The sequence below is a fragment of the Parus major genome, chromosome 1, assembly GCF_001522545.3.
Source record: "Parus major isolate Abel chromosome 1, Parus_major1.1, whole genome shotgun sequence".
NCBI lineage: Eukaryota > Metazoa > Chordata > Aves > Passeriformes > Paridae > Parus > Parus major.
In genome coordinates, this window is record NC_031768.1 from 30,600,665 (window position 1) to 30,618,713 (window position 18,049).

At 40.2% G+C, this 18,049-nt stretch overlaps 1 protein-coding gene across 1 annotated transcript in view; it reads left to right on the plus strand.

Annotated features, from left to right (window-relative positions):
* CRACDL (CRACD like) overlaps positions 1-18,049 on the plus strand; it is a 68,997-nt gene that overhangs the window by 35,456 nt on the left and 15,492 nt on the right. Inside the window, exons 3-8 of the mRNA XM_033519604.1 lie at positions 8,406-8,482; positions 9,454-9,619; positions 12,665-12,800; positions 13,172-13,336; positions 13,965-14,033; positions 17,202-17,429. Coding sequence (XP_033375495.1) covers positions 8,406-8,482; positions 9,454-9,619; positions 12,665-12,800; positions 13,172-13,336; positions 13,965-14,033; positions 17,202-17,429 — 841 coding nt within the window. The remainder of the gene's footprint in view (positions 1-8,405; positions 8,483-9,453; positions 9,620-12,664; positions 12,801-13,171; positions 13,337-13,964; positions 14,034-17,201; positions 17,430-18,049) is intronic.

Here is an 18,049-nt window from a genome sequence, read left to right on the forward strand (position 1 = left end):
CAAAAGTGCTGAGGGAAGGAAGGACTACTAATTCTTGGGGGGAAAAAAAGAGGTAGTAAATGAAGGTTTTTACCTCTCCCCCATCTCTTGGAAATGCACTGTGCTTGTAATAGAGAAAGGAATGTGCTGTTGGCAGAGGCGTGGCAGAAGGGCTGATGAGGATCTGATGAGAATCTGCACAGCCTTTGGAATAACGGGCAGATGCGTCAGAGGGCAGTTTGGGCTGGTTAGGCAAAGGAAAACACACACTGCCCAACAGCGGTGGAAGAATGAAAACAACTAAATGCCCAGAAAACCCTTCAAGGCTTGGGAATATTTCTCTGTTGTAGCCCCTAAAGCCTCATCTGCTATTCATGTTAGGCCTTGCCCTGTTTGCACAAAGGTTTGGGCTTGAAGCCTGTGCAGTGAACTCCTATCTCTCTGGTCCAATCTTCCTTTTAGCAGGTATTTTATTACATGACATCCCTTGATGTCTCTTCTCAGGAATCACAGGGACACCCAGCACCACCTTATGTTTACGTGGTATGCAACAAGAATTTGAGTGATAATGAGAGTACTGCAAAGGCAAGGGCTGATGCAAAGGGGCAGTAGTATGTCAATAGTTATACACTGCTGGTCCTTGTGGCACAGTTTGGTATCCTTCTACCTCCACCCATGTTGGGGGTGGAGGAATAGCAAACTCTGGTGCAAGGAAGAGCATTGGAAGAGATGTGTGCTGGTGCAACTGACTTCTCATAGTTATTTCTGAGGGAAAGGGCAAATTACTCACAGCCAGGTCTATTCATTTTGACAGTGAGTGGGAAGAGGATTAGAGGATCCCAAACTGGCAGAGTTTTAAAAGAGAAGGACACTGACTTTGTGTTCAGGCTGTGTGTTCTCACCTGGACCCATGTGTGCTGACCTAGGACCCATGCAGCCATGGAGAGGATGCTGGCAGCAAAGACACGTGACCCAGCTTTGCTCTGAGCACAAGGAGTGGCTCGTAGGCTCTCACCACACCAGCGTGGTTGTGCAATGTGCAAATTTTCTTTTAACATAAGAACATGCTACAAACATTGCGTTAGCTGGAGATAAATGTTAACCACAAGTGAGGAAACAAAACCTTTTATTAGCCAATTATGCAGATAAGAAAAGATGGGTAAAGTGTACCTGCTTCAGTGTGAGACAAATGAAAATAGATAGCAAAGTATCATTTAGATAGCCAACCATTTGTGAAAATGGTGAAATTGGTAAAAATGATGTTTGCATGGGCATCAGTCAGTGTAAACAAGTAGGTGCTAACAGCAAAGAACATATGAAGTCATAGACTTTGCAAAGCAATAGTTTTTGTTTACTGATACACACCATTTGAACAAAAAGGAAGGAGATGATTGTCTGCCCAATTTTGGTAACAAAAGGCAAAGCTGTATACAAAAAGTGAAAAGGTGTCTTTCTTCCTGGTTTGGCATGAGACTTGATAGCAGAAACCAGTGCAGTTTTCTCAGAAAATGTCTTCTCTGGGTAAATTATTTTTAATAATTCACAAATGATGAGGACGCAGCTAGAATATATACAGATACTGTAGAGATGCTGATATATGGTAGAATGACCCTTCAGTCCCACTGCTGGCACTCTGGATAAAGCTTCTAGAATGGCTGAATGTAGGTAAGCATGCACTCAGGTACATTTGTTCACTTGATTTAAAAACTGGAGGCCAAATAAAAAATGAAAAGTGAAACTCCTTTGACCTAATGAGAGGTCTGAAGCAGGAAAACATACGGCTTTGGAAATGGAGTTGCAGTTGTTACAAAATTCTCCTGTCCTTTTATGAGCTTTTTGGATGTGTTTATACAGACTAATCAGATTTCCAGAAACCTGCACCTCACTCATGTGGACATTCCTAGTACTTGGGCTCATATGTGCTGTGCTGGCTCAGGGGGAGCACTTCACTATGCTTCTTAGACCTCCTGTTGCAGGTGGTTTATCTTGGAAACAAAAGCTCAAGATGATGGCTGCTCTTTAGAAATGATTTTATAATTGGACATACTGTGAAAAATTTAGTTTTGGCATGGCTCAAGCCATCGCTTGGGAGCACTTAAAGTTGTTTGAGAGTTTGGAAGGAGGGGACAATGATCTCTGTCAGAAGTAGGAGGTCTGAGCAGAGAGGTGTGTTGAACAGCAGGGTTTCTTGAGTTGTGTGAATACTTGCCTGCTGCCTTATACTTCCTTCTGCCACACCCTGCACAATGTTTTCAGCACAAGGTCTCCCATGGTTGCAGAGATAAACCTTTGCTTGGGAGGCAGATGATCACAACACACTTCTGAACCTGCGCTATGCCAAGACATGGCACCCTGGGGCTGTGTGCAGGTGGTGCTCTTCCTAATGCACATGCTGGAGAGCTGGAGTGTCTCCAGGGTTGTGAAAGCACTGCTGGTGTGCCTGTGATGGCAGAGGACCATGGCAGGCACTCTGGATTTGTTCCCTCTTGAAACTTGGAGCTGTCCTGTTTCTGCAGTCCAAGTGACAGGAGAAGAGGCTGTGTGGCCTCTGGATGGTGTCTTCATTTCAGGTCTAAGTCCCCAGAGAGAGGGAGGATGAGAAAAGGCTGCCTTAGTCTTTGCTCCTGGCATGGTTAGGGTTTAGGATGGCTTTGGGTTGGTTACTCTCTCAGTTAGAAGACTATCTCTGATTATTTGGGTTCTTTTTATATCCTCAGAATCCCTGTTTTATTTTCTTCTTTGCCCGCCCCCTGCCCCAAGTCTTCAAGGCTGTGTAATATCAGTAGGAATGTTAGTATACATCATGATGTTCCAAGAAACGGGCAGCTCTTCCTCTCATGTGAAATAATTTCCCTAAATTCAGAATTTTTAGCTCCTCATGTTTCTACTAGAAAAGAGACATTCTTATACAAAAGAGAAATGAAAGGTATAAATTGCTGTTGTTTGGTTTTTGGATACATACTTTTGAGTGTACTGGCATTTGGAAGGGTTAAGAAGGGGAATAGAAACCTCTTGTGCTGCTATATTCCATTTCTATTCTCTGCAGTGGCGTAGGCTCAGATGTATTTCTTGTATCACAGCTTATCTAGAAAGGACCTAGGAAGAAAGAAGGAAAGTAGAAAAAAAGTCTCTGCTGGGAAAAGTCCAATATAGCAAAAATACTGTTATAAACAGGTAATATTTGTCATCAGACATTATATTTGGCATATAAAAGCTCATAATAAATTGATAAACCAAGTACCTCTAGTATTCCATTCTGAAAACAAACACACATACAATGTGGGGAAAAAAAAAGAGGAAAAGGATGTGACTGCCAGTGGTGTGGTAAATCTTGTCCTTGCTAACAAGGGAGAACCAATGCAGGTTGCTTCTTTAGGATAAAAATCCTGCTGAGTTTTCAGATCACAGGATGATTTAATTAAATGATGGACTTCAGTAAATCCTTGGGGAAACTGGAAATGAAAAAGCTGAGCTGCTGAGCCTCTAGATCCAAGCATAAGTGCACAATGAATACCACCCATCCCAGTGGATGCCAAATTCAAAGCTGCTGGATTTTGTCAGTATTCTGTTGCACAGCTCTTAAGCTTGTAGGCCATTGTAGACTTTAAACAAAGCTTTGAGGGTGAAAAAATTTGGCTCCAGAGCAAAAACTTCAGTCTCTGTTTACATCAGGGAAATGACAAGCAGTTACAATCATACCAAGGGTATTCTGGATTTTTTTGTTTCTCCTCTTAAGTACCATTTTAAAATCAAATCTTTCCTAAGATGAATGTATTAATACTGGAGGGTTTGTTGCAGATGTTGAGGAAGAGTCTTGAAAGATTGAAAATCTGCCTAAAGATACCGTTAAAATACATTATTCCAAAGAAAAAGGGTAGATAATAGGTAGTATGGCTCCCTGAGTTGATATATTTGGGGAAAAAATTCTCCTGGTAGTGAAAGCCAGTGTTTCTCTAACAGTGCAAAGGAAGCATTTAAAAGGAAACCCAGCTTTCCCTCATGTTGATAAAAACAACATAGTAAATTTTAAGGTAGAAATTAATGTGATTGTCTACAACTAGGTTTTCTGAGACACTAAGGCAGTGCCTGGCTTGTAGAGTGTCACAGAGGGTTCTCTGGCAGCTGCTGGATGCTCAGCAAGGACCAGTATTTCTTCACACTATCTTGGGATATTGTGCCGATGCAAAGCCTCACTTGGCAAAGTGCTGGTGTAAGTGGCTAAGTGTCAGCTTCAAGCATTTGCTCAAAACCAGGGCTTTCTAAAAATGAGTCTATTGACTTTTGAGCATTTTTCTGAAAACCTGAACACCTGCACACTGCCCAGAAGCATTTTGCAAGTTCTTCCAGTCCTCTCTGCTGCCTGCTGGTCTCTACCCCCCACCCCTCTGCCCTGTGCCGTTCTCGGGTTAAGGAAGCATGTGTCCATTCATCCCCCGATGCAAACAAATCTCTCCTTGGTAACAGAAGGCACAAAACTCTTCCTGTATCCTTGGTAATGGGCAGGTGGCTGCACCTCGCTGCCCTTGTCATTGTGTGTGTTTGCACAACATAGTGACTGCTCCAGGGGCTGCTGTCACCTCCTCCTCTGTCAGCCACCACTGGGCTGGGACAGTCACTGCTGTCTGGGTTCGGGCTGGAAACTTGTCTTTTGAACTGAAAACCAAATCCTTATAATTGCATGATGAGTTTAGAGGCAGTTTTTATGTAGCCTTACAGTCACTCCACTGCACACACAGTATTGCTTGCCTGACCCAAACTTAGAGTATTTATTTGCCATAATTTAAGATAACCGTTTCCTTGCTGAGAGTAAGAGAGTCTCTGGGCTCCTGCACAGGAGGTTGAGGCCACTGATATTTGTGCCTGGTGTTTCCTGCACCCAGGTGCCTCTGACCCGCACCTTGGATTGTTTTCTGCCTCACTCCAAAGCTATCTTACCTGGACAGCCTTCCTCCCTGTACACAGCCCAGGTCTCCTCGGCAGCTCTCCCACAGCAAAGCAGCCAGGCTTTTCCCCAGGTGACACTGAGCTGTCTAGGGATGGATCCAGCAGCAGTGGTGGGACCTGGTGTTATGGAAATTACACAAGCCAGACACAAAAACTGGGTTCAGTTAGGTTTCTACTGAAGCAATAAGCTGAAAGACAGATTCCTCTGTAAAAATATCTTAAAAGTACTTTTTACTAATAGCACTGCAGCCTGAGTTGGGCATCTATTAAGAAGGTCCTTAAACAAAGAAATCCCTGGATGTCCTGCTAAAGCAATATGTTGAAAAATAGTATCTTTTAAACAATCTTTGTGTGTTTTGCTAGCAAGTAACAAATCATTTATGTTTTGGACAAGTTTAGACCCCCTCAGGCTTATATTTAATAATATATTAATATATATTAATATTATTATATTAATATAAAATCTTTCTGATTTTCTCTCTCACTGTGACATATGGTCCTTGAAATAGTTGCACATGTCAGAGGCTGCTGGGTCCACAAATATACTTGCTACTATATTTTGTTATAATAAATAATAAAATATTAAGATTCTGGACAGTCATTTCAGTCTCGTTACAATCTTTTCTAGTAGTCACTGTCTACATTCCTGTACTTTAGTTCAATTTACTTATCTCTTCACAAGCTCTAATCACACTTTGGGAATTATCTCTGATTATAACAATCCCAACCAGGATCAATCTGAGGCCAGGCAGGCCAACTTCCCCTTGCCAGTAGATCAATTCCATATGTTTTTTCAATTGTTTTATCTTGCTCTTGTGGATGGAACAGCTCCTTCAGCAACAGGCCAGCATGAGCCCAGGATGGGTCATATCAAGAACAAATAATATAAAATAATGATGCACATTGACCTGAATCTTCCCTTAACCTAGGAATTTGATTTCCCCACATAACCAAATCCCCAGGGTTCTAAAGGTGATGGAATATGAACACACACATTCAGTAGCCAACACCTCCTTCCTTCTCACAAGCCAGGGCTCCAGTCCTGTACCCTTGCAAGAGACACGGTAGTGGAGGGCTGCTTTCCTTTAAGACACACTAATTCTTAAATAATGTTAGTAAACAGCAAAAACATGGTGAGCCTGAAGAATTGCTGCATGAGGAAAGAAAGGGAGTGAGGAACTTGCTTCAAAATGCACAACTGGCAAGGAGAGAGCCCATCAAGGTTCAGTGTCCTTCTGTTTCCTCTAAGTAAGGAGATTTATGCTGCACCCCAGGTCATATATTAGTGTCCCTCAATGTTTGGAGCATCCAGTGGAAACATTCTTTGTGACCTCAGATGTCACAAAATAAATCACACTAATCATTGCATGCATTATGGTAGCGCTAAGTTTTGGGGTTTTTTTTTAATTGGTTTTATTCCCTAGAAATTTGGCTGCCAAGGTTTGGGACAGGAACATAATTCTGGTTTGTCAGGAATATAATACACTGACTGATGGAATTTTGCCAGAGGGAACATGTTCATACTTGCCTGCATGTTACCAACAAACATTGTCACTGTGTGGGGGTTTATCCCCCAGTGGCTTTGCTATTGAGAACTACTGAAGTATGGCATACAAACATTCGGATAAAAAAAAATATACCCTCACCTGAGTGCAGCTGGATGCAGCAGGGTGATACCAGTGAGACACAAATGGGGATGTGAGTTATGTCATCCACAATTTATACAGAGACTAGAATCCTACTTCTGGATGTGTGTAGCTTGTAGATGCTACAGGGCATGCATACAACAGCTGAAGCTTTGAAAGTATTTACATTCCTGGCATTGCTACTGCAATGTGACAGCAGGAATCTGAGACACCCTGTTTAACAATTGACCAGGTATGCCACAGCCCACAATACATATTTATCTGTCACCTCCCAGTGGACATTTACTTTAAAAATAAAGGCATCGTAGAATCACAGAATTCTTTGCATTGAAATGCACCTTAAAGAACATTTAGTCCCAACCTCCCTGCCATAGGCAGGGACACCTTCCACTAGACCAAAGTCCCATCCAGCCTGGCCTTGAACACTTCCAGGGGTGGGGTATCCACAGCTTCTCTGGGCAACCTGTTCCAGTGCCTCACCACCGTCATCCATGTTTTTTTCTAGGGTAGGTTCCTTATTAAATCTTCTTACTTCAGGCAGATGCCCTTGACCAAAAGTTTCTCACTGTGGTGTTTGTGTTAATTCTGATTTGGTACCTGGTGGGTGGTGGCAGGGGCTGTTTCACCCCCAAGCTGTGTGTCTGTCTGGTGCAGAAGCCCTGGTGGGCAGTAGAGGTGCCTTTGCTGTGGCTGTCCTGCAGCTGTGTGCTGTGGTCCAGCTCAAGTGGCTGCAGATGGTTCAGGTGATGTGTTGTGTTTTAGATTTGAGTAATAAAGGTTTTGCTTCCATTTCACTAGCTCACTGGATTTACAAGCTTTATTTCTTAAGTCTCCTGGTCCTTCAGTGGATGAAAACAGCCACAGTCTACTTACCCTTCCATCCAGGCTGTGGCATGGGCACCTACCACCATTACAGCCCAAAGAGAGACTCTACACCATTTAATTCATTATCCAGTCAATGGCATTCATGACTTTCTTCTCCCTTGACCATGAAATTATGGCTCTCCAGATGAGGAAAAGAGAGCACAAACAGACTACTGCACCAGAAATACAATTTAAATGACAGATATAATGTCTTCAGGCTTTGGACATGTACAGTTTTGCAATTATTTTTTAGTTTAGGAACCTTAATAAGCAAAGTAATATTTTGGTTCTGAAAAGTAAGGAAGAGAGGAGAAAATTAGAAAATCAGTTGCTTTACTTATATTTCTCTGTCACTAATTCTCCCTAACTCTGTTGTCTATACAAAATTAAAAGAATAGAAAGAATCACTACCTTTTCCCAAGTTTCTTTAGAAAGAAGAAAAAATGCAATCTGCAGAAACTTCAAACTGGGTATATACAAGAGAAAAATACATGGGGTTCTCTACTATTGTTACTTGTACACTTACTCTAATGTTGTCATTTTGTCATTTTGCCACTGGTCCTGAATGGGTCGAGAAAAGGAGAATCAAAGAAGCCCACCTCCTCTCATACATGTTTTTAGAAGCATTCAAGAATTCACCAAAGTCAGTCTTCAGACAGAAGAGGCTGATTGACTAAACTGTTATGTACTATCGTCTTTTGAAAGTGGAAATACTCTGTGTAATCTATTACAGCTTAGCCTAATAAGTACCAAATGGGATATTTTTATATGTTATGTATCTTCTACATGTATTTATATATAATATACACACAAATGTGTTTAGATGTGTATGGAGACATTATCTTAGCATATACATAATATTGTATTTTACATTTTTATATTTTATTAACTTGTCTGTATGTCTGTGTACACATATATAGTGAAGTACTGTTATTTTGTTGATACAACTAACACCTTTTGTACCTTCTTTAGTGATTGCCACGTGAGTTCTTCAAGGATAATGGACCCTAAGATGAGAGAGGCTGAAGGAGATGGAGAGGACAATTCAGGTATAATTTCACCCTTCCCCAGTGAATGAAAAGGGCTGTGATTTCTTGAGCTTCTATGCCTTAGCTCTATCATAGAAGTAAATTTGCCTGTTTAGAGAATGCATTCTGCTTTTCTCTTCTCCTGTTTCCAAGCATTGTTATGTGTTTCCAGCATTTTCAGAGGCTTGAAATAAGACTTTTATAGCATCATGTGACCAAGCTAACTTTTTTACCCAACAAAATCCAAGAGTGAGTGAAATGCTGACAGGGATGCCTCACAGTGCTCTCATGCCAACTTAAACAGGCCAGGCACAAGTTGCTGGAATTCTTGTGCAAAACACTGATTTAATTTGAAATAGTTTCCTTCACTGAGCTGCAACTGATCCTAATTTAGGTCTTTCCTCACTGAGCAGACTAGAATTGCTTTTCAAAGTTATTGCTTGATTCCTAGATGAATACTTTGTGATCCATTGAATCTTTTAATTAGCATTCAGAATATTCTTGATGTATTATAAAGCCAAAATTTTAAAATGCTATTTTAAAAGCATTAGCCTCCTGACACTGTGCATTCACCTATGTATACCTTTTCTACATTTAAATTGATTTTTGTAGCATTGCTCTTATCATCAGTATTTAGCTTGCTGAACAAAGGCAGTGGGTTTCCAAGTAATAATTTCTTTTTCATATCCCAGGCAGTTAAGGCCAAATTTTTCCTTCACAGTTTAATTACCTCAAGAGGCAAGTAGAAACTCTATTAGGAATGATTCTACACCACTGGTTATTTCTTATGTCTCATAAACATTGCAATCCATTCTCCAAGATAACAGTAATTTCATACTTTCAGTACATTCTTGAAAGACATTAATGCAACTGTGGACGGTGTAGCATTTTCCAGGAAAAAGTCCATTTATGCAAAAAATTATAAAGAAATGTTATTGTTCAAAAATTTATGCATGCTGCTGATTGCATCTTCTTTATGTTTCTTCACTTAGGAAAGAAAAAATCAAAGTTCAAATCTTTCAAAAAGTTTTTTGGTAAAAAGAAAAGGAAGGAGACGTCATCTTCTGTGAGCAGCAGCCTGAAGTCGTGCCAGTCAACAAGTGATGTCGCAGCCTCTCATGACATGCGCATTAGTTATGATTCTGAAGATGAACTTGAGTAAGTCTTTGGACTCTGTCTGGTAAACAAAAAAAAATATTGCTACAATGTTTGTAGATTAAAGACACTCCAAAATTACCTCCTCCCCTTGTTCATAATGGTGTATTTTCAAATAGTTGCTTTTCCCAGGAAAGTACAAATTAAAATGGTTGATGCAAGGCAAATCAGAAGGGAATTAGATGGGATGTAGCAAGAAATATTAATGAAAAATCTTTCACTTAATCATGAATAAGCCTTGGGTTTTAATTTCAAAAGAATGTAATTCCTATTTTCAAAAATGAATTAGATAGCCAGTTTATATCTTACCAGGACTGTCTCATTCCCCTAAAATGTAGCTACTAAGGATTGTTAGAGAAATGTAGATGACTAACCATTTGTGCCAGGGTTTGAAACAAGGAAGGAGTAATGAGATGACTGCAACTGAAATCAGCAGGATTGAGAGGCTCTGAAGACTTTTTTTTTCCTCTGTATACATGGGATTCATCTGACCGAAGGAAAAATGTCTCCATGTGGGTTATGGAACCACAAATTCATAGAATGGTTAGAGTTGGAAGGGTCTTTAGACATCATCCAGTTCCAGCTTCTCTGCTATGGACAGGGATAGTTAGTTACCAGCTGCCTTTTATAATCAGAGAGAAGTCAGCATAACTAATAAAGATTGTATCTTCCTTATGCATGAAATAGGCTCTGGAAGTGCCTATATCTCCCCACTGAATGTAAACAGGAGTCTGGGATAACCACCTCCAATGTAAATAGCTGCAATTTGATATCTGAAGTTAGATCAGATGAGTCCCATCCTGTGTACCTCATTGCCTCTGAAAACCCTGTCTTCATTGAGACGCTGCGAAAGAGTTACCCACTATGAAAAGTAACCATGAGAAACCCGGTCCAAACATTCAGATATGTCTCTGGATAGAGAGGTGGGCTGAAGAACCTCTTGAATAACTAAGAAGCAAGTCTTTGCATTGATGGATGCTGTGCCTCTCAGAACAAACCTCCTGGTCCTGAAGTAAGGGGTGCTGCTGTACCCAGGAATGGGAAAGGAAACCATCCGGGCCATTTAAAATTACATTACTCGATGTGGCCACCAGGCAGCGCCAAACAACCAAAATAAATTATTAACTTTTTTTTTTTTCTTTGATGGTTTGGTTTTGTTTGTGGTTTTTTGTTGTTGTTGTTGTCGTTTTTGGTTTTTTGGGGTTTTTTTTGCGTTTTGCTTACATGGTATTGGCAATAGTAATGTTAGTTAGTCCAGCTTGAAGCCCTCGGAGTCCTGGGCTGGCAGTATCAGGTGGTGTGTAGTGGTGTTTGACAACTCATTTACAAGACGTGGATGGTGAGCTTTTCTTTCCCCCGTGTATGGCTTAACAAGGTCATATCAAGTGGGTGCCATCTCTGGCTGTTTTGGCCATATTCCGGTGCTGTAACAGAAAGATTGTTACATTATTGTTTCTTAGTATTTATTTAGACAGACAAAACCCAGGAAATTATTTGAAAGGAAGAAAAATTAATTTGAACCCTCTTAATCTGAGGAGACATGTAGGGGTGCCTCCATTATGTGTCTGGGAGGGATGTATCTGCTAGAAAGAGGAATTGAGGATGGAATGCTGGGATAAATGTGCCCATGCAAGGACACAGCCTGTGTGGCTGCTGTCCTTGTTGAATGTTGGTGCGTGGGGCACCACTGCAGCCCGGAGTGGCACCTATTCTGTAAATTGCTGTAGATCTGTCTGACCTTGGATGCATTGCAGAGGTCACATTTGCACTTAGATAAATTGTTCTTCTAATGTGTCTAATGCATTAAGCAGAAGTAGCAGGCTTTCCTTCCTTCTGCAGCAAGAACGTAGATCAAATCTTTCCTGCTATTGTTTTATCAAACATATTTATAGCAGCAACTATGAGGAAAATGTTACTGTCTGCCATGATTGTTTATGTTTGTCTTCAGTGTCCCTATGACAGTATCTAGGATCCAGAAATACAGTTCTGTTTTCCTTTCTGCTCAATTAACTTGATACTTACATAAACCCAAACAATTCTCTATTCTGTACTCATTTACCATTTCATAGCTGCCTGATTTTAAAAATTTGAAAAAGGTACTCTTATAAAAAATGCTATGTGCACACATTCCTTGTCCCTGCTCAGTCAGGGTATGAGCTAAGCTGAGGAAAATGAGCACAAAAAACCTCCTAGCAGTTACCTCTCTGTCTATGGGCCTCCTCTACCACTCCCATAAGGAAGCAAGGTGCTCATTTTCCGATTGCACCATTTACAAAAGAAGTTACGTAATGCATGCATCAGAAGTAAGAAACAGAATATGAGAGAAACTGCCCACAAAGTATCTCCCACTTCCTATACCTATGCCTCAAAGATTGTCTATGAAAAAATGTGTCTCACAGGCTCATAAGTGAAAATCCGAGGGATTTTGATATAGAGCACAGCACATCCTTTTAAGGATTTATGCAAAGGGTTCCATGTGAGGACTACATTGCCTGAGATGTTTTTTGCTAATGATCTGTATGGCAGAGATGTATTAAATGCTGTACCACATACAGACAGTAAAAGGTATTATTCTTCCTATGGTAATGGTCACTCATTTGCAAGACATAGTCTTACATTAAGGAGTCTCAGTACAGACTCATTTATGTGAACTCTATTTTGCACCTGGCATTGCCTGTGGGCCTGTGACACCACCCAGCTGCTGGCTTTCACCCAAGGGGCAGTAGCTTTTTCCATAAAACACAACTCATCTTCTGGGGTTAAACTGTCTTTAACCTTGATTCAGTTTGTTAATGTGGCAGATAACATTTAATTTTTTTTGTTGTTGTTTGTTTGGGGTTTTTTTTGGTTTTTTTTTTGTTTTGTTTTGTTTTTTAAAGGTGTTCCTTAGATTACCCTGAATGTCTATATTCATGGAGAAGTCTGGAATCTTGTTTGTGATGTATGTTGTGCATCTGTGTCTCCTGTTTCACATCCAATAGACCACTTGAGTTAAGAGAAATGGCAAAAAACTTTGCATGTTTTCACTCATTTGTTATATTATTCTAGGACACATAAAGGCATTATGGGAAGCAGAGCTTTGTCACATGATAGCATTTTCATCCTTGAGACTGGACAAGAGCCTGCAAGGCCAGTAAGAGTGTTTTCTCAAGAAAACATTTCTGATCGGATTAGAGCTTTACAGGTAATTTACACAACTTAATTTTTCTTTTCAAATGCAAGAGGTGGAATGTCTTTCTAGGCTTCAGGTTTTCTTAGACAACATTTGTGGTTGAACATTTGATTAGTAAGTAATATCTGTCTGCAGTTTACATCAAATGTTGCATTTGTTAATTAGACAGCAGTATCCTGTCTTGGTTCTACATAAATGATAGCTGAAAAATGGGTTGTTTATTTGGCTCCTTAAGAGAATGTGTAGAGTCAGATGTCCTGTGCCCTGGATCATTTAGTTGTGAGAAGTTAAAATAATGGTAACTCATTGACCTCAGCTAAAAAAATGTTCTGGGAAGACCTCCATCACTATCATAAGCTAATGTATTTTATGCCATGCTGAAGATGAAGCTCCAGCCTACCATGAAACTGGGACCTCCGCCTCCATTTGGACTTCATGCAAAGCGAACAGAGGATCCTGGGACCAGTTCTGAAGATGATGGATTACCCAGGAGCCCTCCAGAAATGTCTTTGTTCCATGAAAGCCTAAGCTCAGGCATAAGAACAAGAGTGAGTAGTTCCAGTGTTGACAAAAATGAATGTTTAATGACTTGTTTTACCTATATGTGGATGGCAGAATAAAGTAATTGGTTTTACGTATCCCTATTTTACCTCTGAGCGATTCAGAAGTACCTTACTCAAATTGGGAAAATACTCTGTCTCTCTGTAAACAGCTACTTAGAATCTGTGCTCCTGTTAAAACAGAAATATCACACCAGAAAATGCAGAACTAGGAAGAAGAGTATGTGATTGTGTGCATGCATGGGAATGCTGTGTTTTCTGTAGAGACTAAAAGGAGCTCCCAGGCATTAAGAAAAAATAAGGCTGAAAAATCTGTATTCCCCTTTGAGTGTGTTGATAAGAGAACACTCTAATGTTCTTCTAGGTTTTCACTGGAAAAAGAAACGTAAAATAATCTGATTTTTTTTTTAAATTATAGTTTTGTTAGACATTATTTCATTCTTTATCTGCATGTCTTACACTTCATGTTTGCAGTGTCCTTGCTAATCCTTAAGACTATAGAGAAAAACATCTTACATTGTCAGTACCCTTGTGCACTTTGTGTAGATGGTTTCTGTGATTATATCCACCTTGTTTGTCATCTTTTACTGAATCTCTTCCTCATTCCATCCCACAGTTCTCTGACTCTCACAAGCACCTTAGCTCTTTGAGTTTAGCTGGAACAGGCAGTGAAGAAGAAGAACAGGTAACTTCTGCCAAATGTATTAAGGGAGAAGTAATTACCCATAGTAGTTTTAAAAACAAATATAAAAAATATTATTTTGTTGCCTGTCTGATGTAAAAAACAACTTTGTATGCATGTAATTGCCTGCCTATCTGTTTGCTGTTTTAATGTCTGTCTGTCTAACATAAAAAACTATGATTATTTATCAACATAATTCTGATGCACCGTAATCTCCCATTGATAATAATTAATGCCTCTAGGAAAGCTCATATCCTTTAGCTAACTTTATAGACATGATTTAATCTCCAGGCACAACCAACCAGATTTAGACACTGAACCAGTGTCTGTTTTTTCAAAGATGGGAAATTGCAGTAAAGGCTGCTTGAGGTACATGCATAGGGTAAGGGAGAAAGCTTATTGAAGAGATGGGAACAAGCAGATCCTCTGAAATCTGCCCAGACCCTACTTTAAGTATGAAGTTACCTCACACTGACACAGAAAGTGTTTGCCTGATGATAGTGGCTGACATTGCTGCTTAGGAGTCTGAGTTCAGCCTGCAGTTAGATTCTGGCTGTGAATTTTGCTGAAGTGATGTTTTTCAGAGCTCAAGTATAGGCACATGGATGGCTTTCTTCAATCAGCAGCCAGCCGTTCTGGCTGATTAAAGGGCTGTTTTGAAAAGCTCTGAAGAGTTCCTTTTAGCTGTCCACAGCTGGAGTCGTGGAGGAAACAACACAAGGGGTAGAGAGAAGAACATTTTCTAGGAAGAAGAGGAGGGGTGGAGGGAAATTGCAGAAATGAAATAGAAAAACTAGTCCTGAGCTGACCATTTCTTGGTAATTATGCAAAATGTATTTCAGGACCAGTTGCATCAGGCCTCAGCAAAGATTTCTGGCCTTACTTCTTAGTTTCCACATGAAGCTGTTTGAAAAAACTGCTTATATGCAGTGCAATATTAATATCTTTAAAATCGAACCAACAGAACTCATGAAGGAAGAATTTCTTGAAAGCTGTTATGGGCTCACTGTAATTGTGCCCAGTCCAGATGCATGTTTGCTAAAAGAGGATTTATGTCTCCCTGTTGTTCCATTGCTTTCTGACTCACTTGCTGACTCCCGAGTCGTGGCGCTGACTACACAGTTGCTTAGCTTTTTCCACATGCCCTATCATTTAGCTCAGAGTTTCTTCATCCCATGCCAGCGTGAGAGTGCAGCCAGAATGCATCTCCATCTGAAGGCTTTCCTCCGAACCACAGGGTCTACTACCTGGCATTTTGGAGAAATTAGCCCTGCTTCTAGAAGCGAGAGGAGACCAGTTCACAGGGCTGAGGAATTTTGCATAACCCAGTCCAGAGGTTTTGGGCAGCAGGGACATCTTGCTGTGTCTTGACAGCTTTTCTGGGTTAAAGAAAGGAATCACAACTTTCCTGTCTGGGCCTTGGGGATGGGATTTCCTCCTGGCCCCATACCACCACCCAGCTGAAGGATGACTGAGCCGTGAGATTTGGAGAAAGGGGTCTGCCAGCTCTTTCCCTCTCCGGTAGGCTTTGTCAAAGCCAGACTTGGTGGAACAAACAACTTCAGCAGCTAGCTCAGAGCTGGCATTCACTAAGGCTACTGAAACTTAAGTAAGAAACCAGATTTTGGATTTTCCAGTGTAATGGGCCACCCTGAGCACTGCCAAGGAGAAGACATTCAAAGTTCTCTAAGAAAAGCAGGAGCCAGAAAAAAGGCAGGCAAATAATGACGTGCTTTGAAAGAGAACATGTGCTGTGTCTTTATCATGGAACTAAAATGTCAATGCATTCACTGTTAGGTACTAATGTATAATGCAGCCACCTATCATTTGTTGTACATTAGTCATGTTTGACTATTAGACTGCAGATATTGTAGAGTTAAAGTTAATGAGAACATCTATTATTCAGCATGTCTGAGCTATCTTCTTTTTCTTAAGTAGAAAGTATGGTTAGAAGGTGTGGATCCAGCCTCTGCTAAAATCAATGGGAGTTTTCCCCTGGCCATTGAGAAAGCTATAGAAGGCTCTCACTACACTACAGAGTATCTTTGGGCTACAGTGCATATTGCAGAATTCTACTTGAAGAAAATGCTGATGCTTTTCCTCTCCCAAAATAAAATGAACGTGCCCTGCCCTTCTCCCGTCCAACCTCCTTAGTAAAATACCATGTCCAGGAAAAAAAGAAAGAAGAAGAGGAAAGTAGAATGCCCACAGAAGAAAGCATGACAAAGGAGGAAATCTCCTCCAAAGAAATGAACCAGAATTTCAAGCTTACAAAGGGAGTGTTGTCATGAGCTGTTGGAGGTCACGTTAATGCTGTGATAGATAGTTTAGAAATGCCATTTTGCTTATTTGCAAAACTGAATCTGAAAGAAAAGAGAAAAGAGGAAAGAAAATGCCTTATAGAGCATTTTAAAATAAGTTTTCCAGTGTTCTTTTTGTATCCTCCCTGGATCTAGAGCACTTTTTGGTGAAGCTCACAGGCAAGCTGAATTCCACCTTTGTGCAAGTATGACACCCCTTCCAACATTCAGGAGCTGTTTCTGGTTATTGGCCGCTAGTAGGAATTATCCATCACTTCCTTCCCCAGACTAGTCTTATGAATGAGAAATGAAACTTTACATTTCCAGTAAGTGCAGATATAAATACATGATGTAAAAGTATGAGCCGAAGTGTCAATGCCACTAATTCTTAATTCTTTTGTCTTTGGGAGGGTACTTGAAGGGTAGAATCGGAAGGGACTTGTTGACATATAGGAAACTAAAGATGCTCAGCACAAAATAACTGGGTAGGAGGCTAGACAAAGATGCTTGAGGATACACCCAGAAAAGAAAATGGCCCTTTAGGTTCTGTAACAGTACTCTTCATGAATCTGTCTTACGAAACATTCTGGCCATATACTTGTGTGCTTTAGGTCTTCCAGTTACATGGGATTTGCTTCTTCCCACTGGACAGTGTATCACAGTACTCAAGCAGCTAAAAATGCAGAATTGCTAACACCAGTACATTACATGCAACATTAGGAAATGCAACATATTTTAAAGAAATGTCAAAAAAGAAAAAGAGGAAAAATTAAAATGGTAATAAATATGTCTACTTATTTGTAGAATTGTTATTTTTGTATCTTTGTTTCTTTGTTTGATTCTCCATTTGGGGTTTGTTTTTTTTTTTCAGATTACACTGCGTTCTTCTAGATCTCGCTCTACAGATGGTCAGCTGTTCACTAGGCATGGAAGTACCAAAACTGGGTCTCCCCGGACATCTGACAGTACCATCTCCCCTACAGCCAATTTTGACACTCCACCTGAGCTTTCTGCTTTCTTGGATAATTCTGCTGCTAAACATAAGCTTTTAATAAAACCCCGGAACCAGAGATCCAGTAGAATGAGAAAATTTTCTCAGGTACGTGTGAAAATAAACAGTGTCCCTTTTGATACAGACCCAGAAAGTTCTTACTGGACTTTGTACTTTAAAATCAGATATGATAAAGTCAGTTTGCTGCATGGACATTTCATTGGGTTTTAATAGCTGTTATCTGACAAATATCTGAAGTAGACACTAGGAACAGATGAAATATTAGGATTTTACCTGCTGCTGTTTTGATGCAGTGGATTATGTAACAATTTCTTCTTAAATTCACTGTGTAATACAATTTAGTGTCCTGTTTGTGATGCAGAAGTTGGACTGACTGCTGCATTTCTTACTTTAAAGATTTTTTAATTGTTATGATAAATTTGTGTACTTTTCCTAACCTGGAATATGCAGTAAAATCTTGAGTCTTTGGGAGACTGCTCATGGAAGAGCTGTTTTAACTTCCAAAATATAACTGGTCTTATATTTCCAAAAAGTACAGAAAGAGTATGTTTTGGCCTATTAATTGGAGACAAATTCTGTACACTAAGATTGTTCTAAATTCAGACCTCTCCCTGCCCCAAAACCTGTAAATCCTTTACATGCCCTACAGAGATGTAAAGTAAGTCTTAACAGAAAAAAACAAACAAACCCCCAATAAAAATGAAAGT